The 19,243-nt window shown below is 41.4% G+C and overlaps 1 protein-coding gene across 1 annotated transcript in view; it reads left to right on the top strand.

The window, feature by feature from the left end:
- Nucleotides 1–19,243, top strand: part of PTEN (phosphatase and tensin homolog) — a 66,895-nt gene that overhangs the window by 31,139 nt on the left and 16,513 nt on the right. Inside the window, exons 4-5 of the mRNA XM_054982959.1 lie at nt 1,225–1,268; nt 8,257–8,492. Coding sequence (XP_054838934.1) covers nt 1,225–1,268; nt 8,257–8,492 — 280 coding nt within the window. The remainder of the gene's footprint in view (nt 1–1,224; nt 1,269–8,256; nt 8,493–19,243) is intronic.

Here is a 19,243-nt window from a genome sequence, read left to right as displayed (position 1 = left end):
TGTGTCAGCACAGAAGAACTCGATGAACATAAGTTACAGGTATGTTAACCCTGTTTTCTGTGCTTGAACTTGACATGCCTCTCAGAGCACCTCTAGACGATACTTTTCTGCATGGGTGTGCACTTGTTTTAACATGCTCCCTGCAGTCAGATAGCAGGTGCAGGGAACTATTTCTAAACAACAATCCCAAAACAGAGAGCCCAAACAGGCTTGGAATGGTGCTGCGGGAGTGAGGAAAGGTCATCGTCTTCCCCCAAGCAGTTTTCTCTCATGAAAATTACATGGGGGTGGGGGGTTGTTTTGCTGATTTTGCTGCTTCGTATGGAGAATTTGTTCACAGATGCTCCATGTGGAGCAACAAAATTGATGAAACGATTCTCCCCACATGACTTTCACATGAGAAAACTGTTAGGGGAGCCAGGAATCTTTCCTCCCCCCGCGATGTTGTTCCAAGCCCATTTAGACTTTTTTTTAAAGAAGCAGTTCTATGGAACTGCTACATGACTGCATGGAACAAGTTAAAATGAGGGCCCATCTGTAAAGAAAAGTATCTTCTAGAGGTGCTTTCAGCTTCTCACCCACAGTCAGTTCATTTGGCTTTGTGAGTGACATTGTGCCTGGAATTGGGAGGTTGGGAGGTTAGCTGCTGCTTGACCACTAGCCAGTTGACAATTTGATTCACATGTGGAGTTCATTTTAATGGATTACTTTATTATGTCCTTCCAAGGAGCTCAGCTCATGGTAGTGTATCTCGTCACCCCCCCCCATGATCCTTTGAGATACTCTAGGATGAGAGTGTGGGACTGACACAAGGACACCTAGTGCATTTCAGAATCTAGCACTCTCACCTTCATGTCACATTGGATAATGACTAAGAGTCCTTAATAGTAGCGTAATAGTTCTATTATATTGTGTTCCCTTGAAAGTTTTTAGAACTTAAGTACACATAGTTTTGCATAATAAATATATTTATTACAAGGCGCCTTCAAGAAAAACCAGTTATTTTTAAAATGCTGTATTAAGTTCTATCTTCAAATACATTCAGATGTATCCATATGTTCAGGGGAACATCTGAGAGTTCTATATATTCATATACTAAGTGTAACAGGCATAATATGTGTATGTTCTGCTTATGGGTATGATGTTAAGATGTTTGAATATTATATATGGTGTCTTTGGTGATCAGTTTGTATTTAATTTAATGTGGCCTTATTTTTTTTTCAGATGTGCTGAAAGACATTATGACACCGCCAAATTTAATTGCCGAGGTGCGTTTATGGTTTTGCCTTGTTATATTCCTCTAATTTTTAACTCTTCTGTCAAACACAGGAGCAAAATAGAATTATTGGAAGTCACGTATTCCTTATTAGCTTGCTTTAAGCTGTTCCTGTGTTGGTCCCAGATAATAAACATTGTGTGATAGGAATTTTGAAACTGAAAATAAGGTCTATTAATGTAAAAGTATTTTTTTGTGCATCAGATGCGCATAAAACATTGCTGTTGTATTAAAGCCGAGTTTCTTACGTTAACATAAAAATACTTTTTAAAAAAAATAAATACTCATAAAACAAGTTACCTTTGACATTGTTGGTAGTAGGTTTTTTGAGAAGGTAAAGTTTGGTCTAGCTAAGCTGCAGAGAATATGGTTTGGATTAAATTGTATTTAGGAGTGGGTAGAATGAACAAAGTAATATGTTCTAAGATTGTAGAATCAAACATTTCCTCTACGGAGAACAGAACATAGATTTTCTGCATAGAGCTTTTGAAAAAGGTTTTCAGACATTCTTGGGTGAGAAAGCTTATAAAAATCTGTCACCAGCGGCAGACACCTTTGTTGATATTCCTAAAGTGTGTGTCTTATATCTATCATCACATAGTATTGCTGTATGAGTCTTTCAAAGTAGTATAGATGGCAGTCCTTGCAGTATTGTTTGTTCATAGATTCCTGTTACATGTTAGTATGGTAACTGGAATAATAGTGGCTATAGGAACAAGTATGCCATGTGGGTCATTGTTTTTCACTGTTGTAATTAAATATGGCTGGGACTGAGTATACAGAATACAAGCTGCTCCAGCTTAATACAGATTAACATAGATACAGAATACCACCAACAGTGGTGGTTTTGGGAAAAAATTTTTTTACTTCGGACTTGGGTATTATAGTTGATGGAGATTGGTCTTTCTTATTCTTGTGGAAGATTATAAAATGTCTGTGTTTTACATATCGATTTGCAGAATAAACAAAGCAGTACTACATAATGAATGTTTCTTTTCATAACTTGTTATAAGGATAAATCCACCCCTCCCTTTTTTTTAAATAAAACCCTGTTTCGGTTCTCTCATCACCCTTTCATTTCTGCTTTTAATCTATTACATGTAATTTATCCAGGTACATGTATGACTGACAGGGATTCAGAATTATCTCATCCTTTCCATTCAGAGTGAAGTAACAGCTACAATCTTCAGTAGTGTTAAAGTGCTCATCTTATCTTTACATAAAATATAAGGAATTTATATTCTAGAGTAGTGTTAACAAATCTAGAATTTTATTGATGCAAGGAGCAGCATCTGATATAGTGAATAGTGCAGTAAGTCTGGTGTTTTTTGTTGGGTCTTTAGTCTGAATTCTTGGGAGTACCTCACCTTTTTATCCTTCAATTAAAATGTACTGATGGCTTTTTTGGTAAGAGAATATACCAGCAGTATACTCTACATATCTTATATACTTACCTAGTTGATTGAATTGGATGTTAGGAAATTCTTAACTTTAATATTATAATATCAAACATTTTAACTATATTTCTAGACTAGAACACAATATGACTCACCAAGTTAAATATATCCTGTCTACCACATATAGTGGCCCACCAAAGGCTTGAATAAAACAATTTTGGATTCCTGCCAGAAGATTGACAGATAGCTAGCCCAAGCACGATATATGGCTGATGTCTGTTACAGTTGGGGCACAAATTGTACAGTCCTGCTGTAGGCTATTAGTTGCATAATAGTTGTATAGAAGTGGTTGAGCCCAGGTTAGACCTTTGGTTTAATGAGGGGCTGCATGCACTCAAAAGACAAGGAAGATGGCTAGAGCCAGGGGTCATTTCATAGAAAAAGAGCTGCATGAACTCATTAGCATACCTCATTAGCATATGCCACACCCCTTGATTGGGCTGAAATGGCTGGGATTTGGCTGCTACCAGACAGGGGAGTGTTTCTCCACCTGGCAGTGGCCCGATCAGGGCCCTTTTGGCCCCAATCCAGGCCAAAACAGGACCAAAATGGCCAATTTTGGCACGTTTTGGCCTGGATCGGGGCCGAAACAGCTGGGATCAGGTCAGTGCCAGGTGGGGGGGGGCTTCTCTCGCCTGGCACTGACCCAATCTGGGCCGTTTCGGCCCACATCAGGGCCGAAACAGCCAGGACCAGGTTGGTGTTGGGCGGGAGGCTTCTCCCACCCGGCACCAATTCGATCTGGGCCATTTCGGCCCTTAAACAGGATGAAAATGGCCTAAAATGGCCACTTTTGGCCTGGATCAGGGCCGAAACGGCCGGGACCAGGTTGGTGCTGGGCGGGGGCCTGGCACTGACCTGATCTGGGCCATTTCAGCCCTGAAACAGGCCTAAAGTGGCCACTTTGGGTGTGGGTCAAAATGTCCTGGATCAGGTCGGTGCCGGGCCCAGCACTGACCTGATCCAGGACGTTTTGGCCTGGATTTGGGCCATTTTGGCCCCAATCGAGGCCTAAACGGCTCTAAAGTCAGATGGCGGGGCCATCTGACTTGGGGGAACTGCCAGAACACCGTTCCGGTGCGTTCCCCCTCGAAATGAGCCCTGGCTAGAGCAAAAGTGGAAGGAGAATCAGGATAAATCCAGTAAGATACAGATGAAAGTTCTTTTTAAACTACTCTGTGGTGGTGATGACAACAAAGAATCACTTCCTGCCACCACTGCTTCTGCAGAGTGTAGCCCAGCAGAGCTGTTCCAGGTCACCAGAGACCTGTTGAGATCTGACCTGCAGGAGGAAGTGGACTGATCGGTGGCCACGGTGACTGTATTGCTCAGCATTTTGCAGATAAAATGTCGTATCTATTATGACTTGAACACTGCATTCTTGCTAGTATATTCTTAATATTTGCAACCAAGTGAAGGTTTCATTTTTAGAATAACTTTTCAGATTGGTTTTACAGTTATATCAAAAAATTACTAATTTGGTTAAACTGTTAGAAGCACAACATAGTTCACCTCACAGTAGTTTCATAATTATCTATCTCCAGTTTAATAGGTTAATAATTTATATTTTAACAACTTTTTGCTGTACGTTATTGGAAGGAGAAAAATAATCATTAGCTTAATAACAATTTAAATAGCTTTATTTAACTAAAACAATAACATATATGTATTTAAACATCCACGTTTGTTAATTTACGTGGTTAAACAAAATAACCTTAAAAAAAACACCTTAGACTGTCAGCCCAGTCCACAAATGAAAAACATTACTGTCATCGGTAGCTCTCTCATCTTCATCTTCTTGTTTGTTCATAATCTGGAAAATAAAAACAGGCTTTCCTGCTTTATAAGGTCCCAAACGATTTCTCAGTTTAGAATGAGTCCAAAGGAAGAGAATATTCTTTCTATGCCATCAGAAGAAGCTATTGCTGTTAAAAGTGAAATCATTGCTTCAACAGTCTCTAAATCCAAGTGCTTAAATGACTTCCACCTGTTCACTGGTGTGACTTTCTTTAAAACATCATCAGCAAACATACATTTCTTGAATAGTTCCCCCTTAGCCCTGTAGTTGGCATTACAGATGAATACTCATGTCATAGCTTACTTGACCCCGGTACCAGATATTGACAATATTTGCAATCAAATGAGCCAGAAACAGTGCTTGTCCCATTTTTTTTAATGCTTGTAATTTAATTCTATCATTCTGTTCCTTCCAAATTTCAATAGCATCAACAATAAAACAGCGATTTTTCTGTATTTTGTTTAAAGCTTCAGAAATGAGTTTCAGGATGCTCAGCATATGTTCCCAACATTTCTCTTAAGCCCAATGTTGAAGATTTTGGCTGTGACAGTGCCATCTATTTTCTGTCGATTTTGTTCACAAACTGTCATCAGAATAGGCCAGTTCTTGATATACTGCTCAAAACAGTCCACTACAGAGTTCCATCTAACATCTTGTGGAAGTGTTAGCTTGGTTCCACCCATTCTTTTCAGAGCTGCTGCAGCAAAATCATTGTTATGGAAGTATTTAGCAATTTCAACAACATTAGTCTTATTTCTGGAACATCTTTGGCTAGGAAGTGCAGCAAATGAGCACTGCAGCCGTATGTTGCTAGCTTTGTATTCTCTTCCTGCTCTTCTAAATTTCTTCTCATCTTGGATACATTTGCGGCATTGTCTGTGACCAAACCACGTGCTAGACATTCGAATTTTTGTTCACATGTTATTATAGCTTTTGCTGCCACTTCTGGTAAGTATTCTGCTGTGTGTGCATTTCCTGATGTATCAGTTGTTTCTGTAAGGAAGACGTTCCCTTCTGTTGTTAAACAAGCAGGGTCATTGTGGACACTACTCCACCCATCAAGACTTAGGTTAACAATGTTACCCTCTAGAGCTGTGGCACATTGCTCCATTTCTGTCACACACTTTATCCAGCAGTTTCCCTGAAACATCTGCTCTGCTGGGTGGATTGTATCCTGATCTCAGTGACTGAACCATATTAATTAAATGTGGGTTTTCAATCAGACAGAAAGAAGAGTTTGTTATGTAAACAAACCAGGCAATTTTTTCATCAATTAACTCTTTCTCTAATCTGCTGGGTTTTATCACAAACTTATCTATGGCCGTTCCTGGGTGGTTGGCTTTTTTTTCTTTCTTTTAGGTGATAATACTGTGGATGTGTGATGTATATGATGTGACTGAAACACTATCCTGGACAGATAGCTCTGAAACAGTAGAATAGGAGGATGGTGATTTCAAAGGCGGATAGTTTCCTGAATCCTTTATGTTGACAATGGATTCTCCTAAACAAAAAAGTCAATGCCATTATTTTATTATTTATACCATTTCTGCTTATTTAGTATTACTCATTGTATTCACTGCCACTCCGTACTGTCCCAAAAAGAATATTTGCTTCAGCTCTTCTTTATAACAGCTGTATCAAAATGACAGTAACATGCAGTAATAATAATAACAAATATAATTTTGCTCAAACATGACAGTTCCTCAAGGCAGTCTTTAAATATGATGAAATCAAAATGTTTACCGATCTGAAGATCCTGCCAGTTCAAACATGTTCCTTTTGTCATTTTCATCACCGCACTTCTCATGATGTTGTTTCATTTGGGCCACCAGGCCTTGCATTTCTTTGTTGCAGTATTTTGCATTTTGCATACATGCCTGCCTTACCCATAGGTAGAGGAACTTCATTAAAATATTCCCAAACTGGGTCTCTTTTACAGCCTGCTGCCTTTATAGGTTTTCTCCTCCAGGGAAAGAATAATATGATAAATCTCAGGCTATACACACAAAGATCCAAAGACTTGTGGAATATTCTGCTCAAAAGATTTCACTTTCATTTTTCCTGCTTGCCCCTCCCTCCTCACACTTAGCTTCTTGTGCAGATCTATTCTGCTCCCATTGAATTTTTTGAACTATGCACATAAGAAGTAAGGGGTACATAAAATTGCAAAAGAACAATGGGATTAAGGTCTTTTCTCAACTCTGTCTAAAACTTTTTTTTGTGAAGAAGATGCACGTGATCTCTGCAGACACAAATTCACAGTTTTGAGAACTGTGAAACCAAGCATCTGTTATAATATCTTCTAGATAGAAAATTTGCCCAATAATCTTATAGAAACCTCTGGAGTGGAGCATAGAGATGTAAAGGTCCCAAAAATTTGGGGCTGGGGGAGATTTGTTTTTGTTTTTTTCCCCAGGGGTCCTTTTTTTCCAATGGGAGACTTGGAAATTTTGGGAACTGCTGAAAGAAGAATCTCCTGTGAAATAGTTTTTCTCTTGGAATGAGTGAAATGCTTTTAAAGATATTTTGTTCACTCAAAAACACACAATATGAAGATTTGAATGTAGGCTAGTCTACAGTATAAGAGAATAATTTCTTTATGTACCAAAGATGTACATATACTTCATGTACTGAAGATTTTTACTGCACCCAAACTCAAGATGTATTTATGCACCAAGAAGGTGCTGCATCTTCATCAGGGGAACAGGTGGGGCCTTTTATTTTGTCTTCCTTTGCTTTGATCTAGCTTGCTGTAGTTAGTAGAAGCTAGTACCTGGAATCTGCTGTCCTTTTGACCTGGTCTGCTATGATCAACCTTTTCCAGCTCTCTTCACGAAGGACTGTAACATGGATACAGACTGGAAAAAAGTAGCTAACATAGCCCTGCGTTGCTGGAGGCAATGCTACTATTTTTCACATATAAATTGATGGTTTAAATATGACTACTTTTGTCTACATTTATTACTCTGTAACTTGTTTGATAGTGATACAATATTGAATAGTGTAGATAATGGTGTTGGATATATACTCTCAATGAGAGCAGCTGTAACATAGTGATTAAGAGGTTAGACGGCAAATCAGCACTCTGCTGGTTCAAATCCCACTACTGCCATGGGCTCAGTAAATGGCCCTGGTTAAGCCACTCCTCTCAGCCCTAGCTTCCCAGCTGCATTATGGGGATAATAACAACACTGACTTTGTTCAGTGTTCTGAGTGGGCACCAATCTGTGTAGAAGAGCAGTATATAAGCACAGTATTATCATAATCTTTAACTCAGTAGCCAGATAAATGGCTACACTTGTTCTGTTTATGAAACATACCAGCAGCCTGTCTCAGAAAACGCTTGTTTTTGTTTGTTATAAAATCTGTTTTTTTCTGTTTTCACATTTGCTCCTAAATCTCAGATGGCAAAAATTAAAAATATATATGATAATATAGTACAAGGTGCAGCAGTTTGCTGCACTTTCACTTTTCATACTTGGTGTATTTGCAACTTTTGCTGAATTAGTTAAAATTATGCATTTTATGTCAGAGTAGCGAAATATTAGTTTGATAAAGTAAACATCAATTTCTCCAACATTTCTATATGGGGTGGCAGGAGAGCTGTCATGATTTGAGCATTTCTGAAAAGTTTACATTTTTAATAATCTGCATCTTTGATAGTAGCATTGTTAGATGTAATATTAACTGACTCTCAGTTGTATTAATCTTTTCTGTTTTTATAGTTGCACAGTATCCTTTTGAAGACCATAATCCACCACAGCTAGAGCTTATCAAACCTTTTTGTGAAGATCTTGACCTATGGCTTAGAGAAGATGGCAACATCGCAGCAATCCACTGCAAAGCTGGAAAGGGACGAACTGGTGTAATGATTTGTGCATATTTGTTACATCGAGGAAGATTTCAAAAGGCACAAGAAGCCCTAGATTTCTATGGAGAAGTACGGACCAGAGATAAAAAGGTAAGATGCTTTAACCCCTTTGCTTTGTTTGTAAAACTTCATGTAGGATATGTTGAATCTGTTATGTGGCATTTGTATGTTCTTTATGTTCAAATTGTGAATATGCAGAATCACTAAAATTGTTTCACCATTTTTAGACACTTCCTTCCTTTCCTCTGTGATCAGCAAACTCAGCCAATCATAACATAACATTTTATGTAGTATAATTATACTATGTAATATATAGTATACTATATGCTATATAATATATAGTGTAATTACTACTTCATGGTCTCTGTGGAGAACATGAAAGAGTCTGTGCCTGCTCAGGTCAATGATTCAGAAATGGATAGAACTCAAGTTTTAGTGCAAAGACTGCCCCCTCAGAATGCATCCTTAGACTGTGTGTGCTTTGCAGGGGGAGGAGTCACATTCTCCTGCTCAGTTTCCTTTTATCCATTGCACTGGCAACTTGGTTTGGAATTTAACCCAAAGCAATACATGTACATAAACGCACATTGAAATGGTGTCTACTCTGACATGTGTGCACCATCTAAAAACTGGGTTCAATCCAGTGGAGAATTTTTGTAAATAAAAGGATTTTGGCCTGTGCAGCCTCACTTCCCTGCTGCTCCCTGGTTGTGAAGGCCAAAGTGCCTTCCCTCCCCCATGCTTTTCATGTAGATCCCTTGTCCTCAGAAGCAGCATTTCAGGGGAATTTTGGGCTGCAGCAGGAGGGGGTTGTAAGGAAGTCATACTCTGTGAGCAGAAATCCTTCCGTGAAATCATTCCATTGGAAAGGAAGCTAAGGTATAGGAACTGTTTTTCCTGACATGCAAATGGATGCAGTTTAATCTGCTAAACCTGCGCATGATTGATTAATTTCTTTATGCAACTGACAACCCTAGTTATGATTTACATTTTTAAAATTTTTTTACTTTATACCCTACTTTTTTCCCCACTGGGGACTCGTTTCTTCATTTTATCCTCACAACAACCCTCTGAGATGGTTCACCCACATCAACTAAAAGTCACCCAGCAAACTTCCATGGCAGAGAGTAGATTCAAACCTGGGTCTCCCAAATCCTAGTCTGACACTAACAGTATACTACACTGGCACATACTGGATGGAGAAGGGATATGGCGTCTGTTTTGTTTTGAACTAGAACTTGGTCATCTCTCAACAACTGTATCAGCAAGGCAATGTTTGATGGGATGTGTGTACTTTTTTCTCTGTTCACTCTGATCTGTGTTAGAGGGGAATATGGAAACTTCTAGTATATGAGCATGGAAGATGAAAATCAGAACAGAAATTAGATAGTATTAAGAGCTGGACCTTTTCTGGATCTCAGTTATTCCTCTAATTGCATTAAGTACATATGTTGTGAACCGTTCAGGGAAGAGACATTTTTCTGGTATTACTCCAAGATCCTTTATATCTCAGGCTACAAATCCAAATAAACTAGTTTCTGTCCCATGTGGGAGAGGAGAGGAGTGCCTCCTCTAAACAACATTGCCACCCATGATTTGAAAAGGCTTACATTTTATCATGTTTTCAAAATCTGCCTGATTTAAAAAAGTAAACGTCTTTAAATCAAAATGTTTAAAATTTATCGGCTAAACATTGTAGTCTTATGTAACAGATTTTTCTTTGGGTTTGTTTGAATTCGGGAATAGACAACTTTGCCCCTCTACTAACCTCTCAGAGGAAAGAGCAGTTCAAAGAGTAGAGATGCTGCTTGCTTTTTTAAAACCCTGTAGCTACATTTTCATATATTTTATTCCTTGCATATTGACTTGTTGGGAAGATTCATGTGTCTGAGAACTATTGTTTGGCGATACATATGTGTGACTATATTACTAAACTTGTATTATGCATTTGAAATCAGCTTCAGGGTTGTGAGCTTACAGCATTGTTCTTTGTAATTTAAACAGCATTTAGTGAGTTTTGATAATACGTACTTGATTGTGGCAAAAGGAAATGAATCCCAGCATTTATCAGTGTTCATAAATATTTGATTTTGGGGAAGGTTGAAACACAACGAACCATGAACTGCATGGTTCGTTTCCCCCCCCCTCAATTCGTGCCTATCTCTAGGAAGGACCATAGACTTTACTACTATTGCGGTATGAATGACCCTGCTATATGTCAGTCTTAGAATTGCTTGTGCTATGTTTCAGCATTTCATCAGGTCTGTATTGGATTTCTATCGGTTTTAAGTTTTTGCACATTTGCATGTATATATACCCTATTGTATGTTTATTGAAATGTCTTTGAAACTGATGTACTGACTCACCCTGTGTAATATGCCTTGATCTCAGTGAGAAAGGAGGACTATAACATAAATAAATACTGTGGCAGTTTACAGTGAGTGCTGAGTAGGTTGGCATGTGCCTCGTGTAGAAACAGTCTTGCCCCCCTACAGATTAGAAATACCAATAGGTAGACTTTAGTTCAAGATAGTTTCACACTTTGTTTTGCAGATGCACAAAACCCATATTGTACGGCTGCACAGATGACCAACTAAAGAAACAAGCCACCTATTCTATCACATATTGCAAAAATCATATTTTTCCATCTGTAACTCATAGCAGGATGTTCAAGTCTTCCATGAATATTTTCAAAGGTTATTGACATTCAGTTAACAATTCAGAAAAACTGGTGGAAGGATTTGGAGTAGAGAACCCCCCCCCCCCCGCCCCCGGTCTGATGCTGGTTACAAAAGTGCTCTATGGTTCTGGGGATCCTTCTGAACTATAAATGCACCATTGTTGAAGGGGTTGCAGTAGGGAAAGAGAATCAGTCTTGCTCCAGCAGTGGAGGAAGGCGTTTCACTCAGTTCTGTCTTGTGGCTCCTCATAGTGTGGTGCATTTCATTTGTGTAGATTCAAATGATCCTTGGAAGATTGGGGGAACAAAGGAGATGGCAGGACAAGATCTAGTTTTTCAACTTCTATTTTCCCCCTTGAATGTGATCTGTGGCATACTGAAAATCTCTAGTTTGCTTTCTGGCCCTGTTGAAATTGTACTTAATTGGTCTGTAATGCACACAAAAGTGTAATTAGCAAGTATTTAGGACCATTGATTTCTGGATATGAATTGTTCTTTAAATACTTTGACATAATTAGAAAATAATAGCTAGTAAAGCCATTTAATTTCCTGATAAGTTTACTTAATGAGATGTAAGCATAGTTTGAGTAATAAATAGCGATCTAGTACTAAGGATATAAATTCAACTAGAGTACTGTGGATGTTCATTTTCTTGTGGAAATGGTTATTGTGTCTTACTAAGATTAAAATTATGTTTGAAATATTACTTGGCTCTTCGGGGTTCTGTACAGCCCTGCACTTTGAAATGTTCCAATGCCAATGACAATCTCCAGCGTTCCAACTCTGGAAGACTAGGATTTCTCACCTGCCCCCATTACAGCCATGTTCAGTCACTTCCCACACATAGGAGTTAGCCATTCTCCATTCAATTTTTTTCTGACCATACAGAGAGCAGCAGCAAAAAGTGGCCTTTGTTTGAGAGGTTAGCATTGTCAAACATTTTATGGACCCCAAACTTTTAAGTGAATGTGGAAGAAGGATCTTGAGGCAACCAGTGAAATGGCCTATCCTACCTTGTGCCTGTCCATCAAACTCCTACTTTTTGAGTCTCCTTTTTTTGGAAGCGATGCATTCATGTATTTGGCACTTTTGGCACTCCTGCAAGGAGTTGTCGTCACTCTCCTAAAGCCATGTTCTCATTATTTGTCATCAAAGTTGTCATCTAAGCCTCCTACAACAAATATGCCTTGCTCTGAATTTTTAAGAGCAAGACCTTTTCCTCTCAGATATTTCTGGTTCTAGAGCTGTGAAAGGTTCTATCACCTGTCATTTCTGATCTCACAGCAGCTAAGTATTCACTGGCCATGAATTCATGGAAGGTCCTGAAGATAATTAGACAGTCTTTCCCAAAGGAAGAGGTTGTACAAGCCCATGATTGATTCAGAAATAGCAATCCGAAAGTTCAGAGAGGCTGAAGAGAAAACTTTCCTGCCAATATTGACCAACTGCCTGCCCTCACGGTCTACAGGGGAGGAATGGGAACCATATTTGTATCTGGACTGGACCACCTCTGCCACAATGAAGGGCGAGGATGAGTGACTAGGAAGGCACAATCCCAAAGCTATGGCTCTGCAGATAGAAATCCTTAAACTTGCAGAAGTGCTAGGCTAAGATCCAAGCCAAATATATTCATCTATGTCTACCTGAACAAGAAAGGAGAAACTCTTCTGTGCTAGCTTATGGTCCCTATATGGAAGCTGATAATCTGGCTTTGTGGCTGGAGTTCACAGTGTTCTTGTTGATATGTTCTCAGTAAGTCAGTGTTGAATGAATGGTCTTTAAATCTCAGGGTTGCCAGATGTTTGTTACTCTTTTTTAAGGATCATCCAGAAATTATCCTTTGCCTGAGACTTTATTCTATAGCCTGCTTCTGTTGCAGGCACATTCCCGCACTGTTTCTGCATAGCATATACTATTGGTGCTTAGAAAAAATAGCATCCTTGCTGTCAGCTATAGGGTGGTTCAGTCTTTGGCTTGAAGAGACTTTTAGGCTTCTTTGATAGACACACCCAGATACTTCCTTGAATCTCAATCCTTATTAATTGCTTAGGTAGCTGCATAATTTTCCTAATTCGTGCAATGCTTAACCTGTTAGCAAAGTCTTTAGAACTTGGTTGATACCATATACTCTTGTACTTTTGGAGCTCAATTTCAGCATCTAAACTTATGCTACTGCCACTGACTCTTCTTTTGTTAACCTGTCTAAAATAACTTGCTGTTGCTTTCAAATTCTGGAGAGTTTCAAACTGTTCATAAACTCAGTGAATAGATTTATTTGGATCTGGCAACATCTTGGTACCTGGACAGACCTACCTGTATCTGATCAGTGCAAATGTAACTGCAAGTATCTAATATTACATGGGCAAAGTGGCTTCCTGCTATTTTCAGTAATACTGGATTCGCATGTGCAAGTGTTGCTGCCCTGATTGCTTTGCACATCAGAATTGCCCAACCAGAGCTTCCTAGGATGTAACCACTCTCTGTTCTTCATTATATGATCTCCATATTTGTGAAGATACTGTTGAGAGTGACAAAAGGAGTAACTCTATTCAGATTCATATTGAGGATACACAAAATCATGACATCTTCTCTTCCTTACATTAACACTATACAGTCCAAGTTTTTACAATTTCTTTATCTGAGAAGGAAGTCTTTAGTTTTTTCTCCTCCTTTCCCCCTAGCAGCCCCTACCCAGGAAAACTATGGCCCAGTTGCATGGTGCTGGCTGCTGTGTCCAGTAGCACAGTTGGAGCTTTTTTCAGGTTTGCAGAAAGCTCTGTCTTGTCTTTTCAGGGCTCCAATATCTCGATTTAAATATCCCCAGATTTGGCCATGTTGAGAATTAGGTATGTGGACAAAATCTTTATTATTAATCATTTTATAAATATACATGTTTCTCTAACATATTATAAACTTTGGCATCCTTGTAGAAGTATTGACTAAGGCACATTGAGAACTGCAAGGTTCTTGAGGGAAGCAAATGTTTGAGATTCCTGATAAAGAAAAATTCTTGTTATACATGAAGAATATGGAGAAGCAAATAGTTCTCTCACAAAGTGATAATCTGGAAGGGGGGAAAAAGTCAGATGTTGTACTTCTGTCATCAGGGTGGAATTAGTATGATTAAAATGAATGTTACAGTCCTTTTTATTCTCTGCTATTTGGCCGCATGGTTGCAGAAATATTCTCTGGTGTTCCTGGGAGTGGGGCAGCCCTCACTTCTGGGAATGCAGCTCCTCCTCTCCGATGCAGGGTCAGCTATCTCTTTTGATCTTGGAGGGGAGGGACTCATTCCTGGAATCCTCAGTCTTTCTGGCCCTGCCTGTGAGCAGGACAGCTCCAACTGCGCTCTGACAAGAGTAGCAATCTAGGGCAGCAGAGAGAAGAAGGCAGCAATCGGCTGGGACGCACAAGGATCTACAGCTAGCTCTAGGGAAGGATGAGGTTGGCGTTTTATCCCACCCCCCTTCCTAAGTTGCTGTGCGAGCTGAGTGTAGCACCTGAGCTGACAATCCTAGGCACTGCCTGGGCCCCACAGCCTTTGTATTGGCCCCCAACAAGGCAATGGGGGGCACTAGAGCCAACGGCAGGGCCGGATCTACGAGAGGGTAGAAGGGTCACTTGCCCCCAGCGCTGCCGAACAGAGGGCACCGAGTGGTAGCTGTCTGGGAATGCATGCTCCTGGCCCTCCGGCGGCAGTGCCGGTGGGATAGGAAGCCGTCCCCCCCCTGCACCATGCGCCTGCAGCACTGACGGGGCAGCCAGCTTGCCGCTCACTTCTGGCCCTCCAGTGCCGCGGAGGCGTGGAAGGGTAGGAAGCTGCCCGTGCCATGCACCTGCAGTGTGGATGGGATGGCTGGCTTGCCGCGCGCTCCCAACCCTCCAGTGGCAACGCAGGTGGCACGCTCTGGGGGGGGGGACGCCCTGCATGATGATGTCACGGAAGTGCCATCATCATGCACTCCTGGGAGCGCATGCACACTTATCGCGCAGGCAGGGGCAGGGGCGCCGCCTGACTTGGGATGCCCCAGGTGCTGGCAACCCTAGATCCGGCTCTGGCCAATGGTGCTAGGTCTCCCCAGACCCTCTGCACAACGTGGACTGCTAATGAGGGCCCCAGCCATCTGGCTTGGTGGCTCCTCTTTTCATCACTGCCCATCGGACCAGTTGGGGGTATGGTTGAGTCTGCAGCAGCCCAACGTGGAGCAAGGAAGGGATGAATAAGTCGGGGTGGCACTGTCAGGAATTCTTCTTCTGGCAGCCTTTTACAATCTAATAAAGGTAGAATGGGAAGCTCCAGCCAAACCAAAAGCCTCTCATGCAGTCTTTAATAAGTTCTGTTCATTACTGCCAGAGGCTGCTAGGAAGGTGAAGTTTCCCCTGGTGGATGACCCAGTGACCAGCGTTACGTTTATTTCAGCACAACCAGTGGATGCAGAAGGCCTGCCCAGGGATCCCTGTGATAGAAGGATAGAATAAGCTCTGTGCAGGGACTTTGAAGATCTGCCACTTCACTCAGCATTAGTGGCAGATTCACTCTTTGCAAGGTCACTGTTTTCGTGGGCAGAAAACAGACTTCTTGGCCTCCATTGATCTCTTGGAGGGCTACTTGCATGTCCTGATAAGAGTCACACTGAAGATTTCTGCGCTTTGCGTACAATGGGAAGCACTACCAATATCAGGCATTACTCTTTGCCTGAAATCATTGTCCAAGATATTCACCAAGATATTGGTAGCTCTAGTGGTGCACTTGAGGCTTCAGGTCTTATAATTGTTCCTTAATCTAGATGACATTCTCATCAAAGCCTCATCACTATCTACGGGACTGGAAGCAATAAAATACACAAAAGTTTCTCTCAGAGTCCATGAATTTGTGATCAACAAGGAGAAGAGCACCCTCCTTCCTACTCAGAAGATCACACATCTAGGAGTGGTTATAGACACAACCCTGGACAGAGTGTTCCTGTCACAAGAGAGACAGAAAAAGTTCCAATCTATGATAGACATGGTCCATTGGGAACAAGAAGTGGAGTGATGCTACTAGCACAATTGTTGGGGACCATAGTGTCTTGCCAGAACATGGTATAGTGGTCAAGATTCCACGCACAATCTCTCCAGATATTTCTTTTATAGACTCAAGATGTTATAGCACACAAAAGGCACAGCTTAGTACAGCTACTGGAGAATTTAACACAAGAGTTCAATTGGTGGTGGGACCTGACCAAATTTCTGAGGGAGTTCCACTCAGGGAGCTGAAAAGGATTGTCATGACCATGGACGCCAGCCTGTGGGGCTGGAGAGCACATTCTCAGGGAAGAATGTCACATGTCACAGGGCACCTGGAAGAAAGAGGAGAGGTCCAAGAGCATAAATCTGTTGGAACTCAGAGCCATCAGGAGGGGATTAATGGAGCTCCAGGATCTCTTATCAGGTTGCGATGTATTAGTGCAAACAGACAACATGACTGTTAAAAGCCTATGTCAGCAAGCAGAGAGGTACCAGGTTCAAGTCACTTCACAGAGAAGCCAGTGTTGTCATGAAGTGGGCAAAGAGACAGATCAGTAAAGGCTATACATGTCGCTGGACAAGACAACTCATTAACAGATTGGCTGAGTAGGAAAGCAGTGAATCAAGTGGAGTGGATGTTGTGCAGAGAAATATCCTGGCAAGTCTGCCAGAGGTTCAGAAAGGCAGAAGTAGACCTGTTCTCGCAAACAGCCAAAACTGTCAAGTTCAGAAATACATATCAAGGAGAAGGGACCCTCAGACCTGGAGTGTAGATGCCCTGAGCTGTGAGTGGCCTTGCCGACTTCTGTATGCCTTCCCTCCAATACAACTACTCCAGAGAGTGGTGCAGAAGATCATCGAACAACAGACGGAAGCGGTACTGGTCGCGCCCTATTGGCCAAGGAGGGCATGGTTCCAGGAGTTGATGAGATTATTGATCATGGATCTGTGGCATCTTCCTTTTCAAGAGGGCCTGATGACCCAGGGGACAATTCCACACCCTCAGCCAGCTCTATTAAGCCTCACAGACTGGAGGTTGAGTGCGAGCAGTTGAAAGAGTGGGCATATGCGGAGACAGTGATTCATACTATGCTAGCATCTAGAAAGAGCTCCACAAACAGAAGTTACAATAATACTTGGCAAGTTTTTCAGGCCTGGTGCTTGAATAGGGGAGGGTACCCTCTAAGCACTTCAGTTAGGGAGATTTTCCTGTTCCTCCAAGACGGACTGGATAAGAGTCTTAGTATCAGTACCCTTAAAAGACAGGTGTCAGCTATTTCAGCTATTAGGAGTCCTAGGAAGGGTGAACTATCTCAACATCCACATATGAAGAGAGAAGAACCACACTGATCAATCTCCTATGGGGACATGTGGTATCTCAATATAGTGTTGAAAGTGTTAACTAAGGAACCCTTCAAGCCTATGGCGTCAGTTCCCATGAAGGAGATGATCTTTAAGACCATCTTTCTAATAGATATTGCTTCAGCAAGACCTCAAAGTGCTATCAGTCGATAGGCAACTTTGTGTTTTTCACAAAGATAAAGTGGTTCTAAGACCTGACCCAACTTTCATCCCCAAAATAAACCCAGTTTTTCATAGGAGTGAGGAGATCATTCTTCCATCATTCTGTCCTAATCCGACACACAGTAAAGAAAGGGAGTAGCACTGCCTTGATGTTTGCAGAGCCTTAAGCTTTTACATGGATAGGACAAAACAGTTGAGAAAGTCAGAGACACTGTTTGTGTCATTCAGGAAGCAAATGTATCTCCCTGGGAAAGAATGTATCTACTCCTACCTTGAGTAGGTGTATTAGGGAGTGTATCATCTTGGCATATAAAACGAGGAACCTAGGGCTGCCCCAGCATATTACAGCCCATTCCCTAAGGGGGGTGACAACTTTGGCAGCATCTAAATCCTTCCTTTCACTTGAGATATGTAAAGTGGCAGCCTGTAAAGTGGCAGCCTGGAAGTCAGTGCATTCCTTTACTGGGCACTAAAGAATAGACAAGATCGCCTTGGCTGAAGTAGCCTTTCGAAAAAGGTTACTGCAGCACCCCCTCTAATCTCGGAGGTCAACTGACCCTCCCTGGGGCACACTGCTTTTATATGTCCCAGAAGAGAGGACACCCTCACTCCCAGGACCACCAGAGAATGGAAGATTTGTTTTCACTTACTGTGAAACTTCCTTTCTCGGTGGTCTGGAAGTGGGGCAGTCCTACCCACTCAAAAAAGAAATAATTTGAGGGAAAGTGGCTCCGGAGACTGGGAGGTTTTTTCTGCTTTAGTAACCTGCTGCTGATGATTTTACTCACTTCATGTGGTTTTTTTATGCTGTACATTCTTGTAAGCTGCAGGAAGGGTGGTGTATAACAACAACATTTGATTTATATATACCGCCCTTCAGGATGACTTAACACCCACTCAGAGTGGTTTACAAAGTGTCATTATTATCCCCACAACAAAACACCCTGTGAGGTGGGTAGGGCTGAGAGAGCTAGAAGCTGTGAGTGACCCAAGGTCACCCAGCTGGCTTCAAGCAGAGGAGTCAGGAATCAAACCTGGTTCTCCAGATTAGTGTCCTGCACTCTTAACCACTACACCAGAATTATCTCCTCACTCCTATGAAAACCAAAACCAAACCAAAATGATATAAGCTGAATTAAATAAATAAATAAAATAATGCACTTGCAAGGAAAGGCTAGCAACATCCATGCAGGCCTGCACATACTGGCTTGAGGGGGGGGGGGGGTCTCTATCAATCTCCAAGCTCTCAGTTGCCGCAAAGGCTCATGTTATGCAGGTTAGGATGAAAATTGGAAAGAATAAGAAATTATTAAAATGAAGCCACACTGAGGAGGTCCCAGGCCTGTGGAGCTTTTTCATGCCCATTCCGTGACTTTCTGCTGCTGTCCTTCACTTAGATGTCATGGTGCTAGTGCCACTACGGTGACTAAAGAAGTCCTCCAAATACGCTTGGTCGAGGAGCACCAAGAGGAATTTAATCTTGCCCTGAAAGCTTTCTGTCTGATTTTCTGATTAAAACTGTTAACCCAGTGTTGAACGGTATGGAGGTACCAGGCATATATGCATGCGCATGCACACGCGCGCACACATCCATTTCTTTCCAGATCAGTATTCCACATGGCTGGATCAA

This window comes from Eublepharis macularius, chromosome 6 (genome assembly GCF_028583425.1).
Source record: "Eublepharis macularius isolate TG4126 chromosome 6, MPM_Emac_v1.0, whole genome shotgun sequence".
NCBI lineage: Eukaryota > Metazoa > Chordata > Lepidosauria > Squamata > Eublepharidae > Eublepharis > Eublepharis macularius.
Note: the sequence above shows the minus strand (reverse complement) of the source record. Positions and strands in the feature narration are given on the sequence as shown.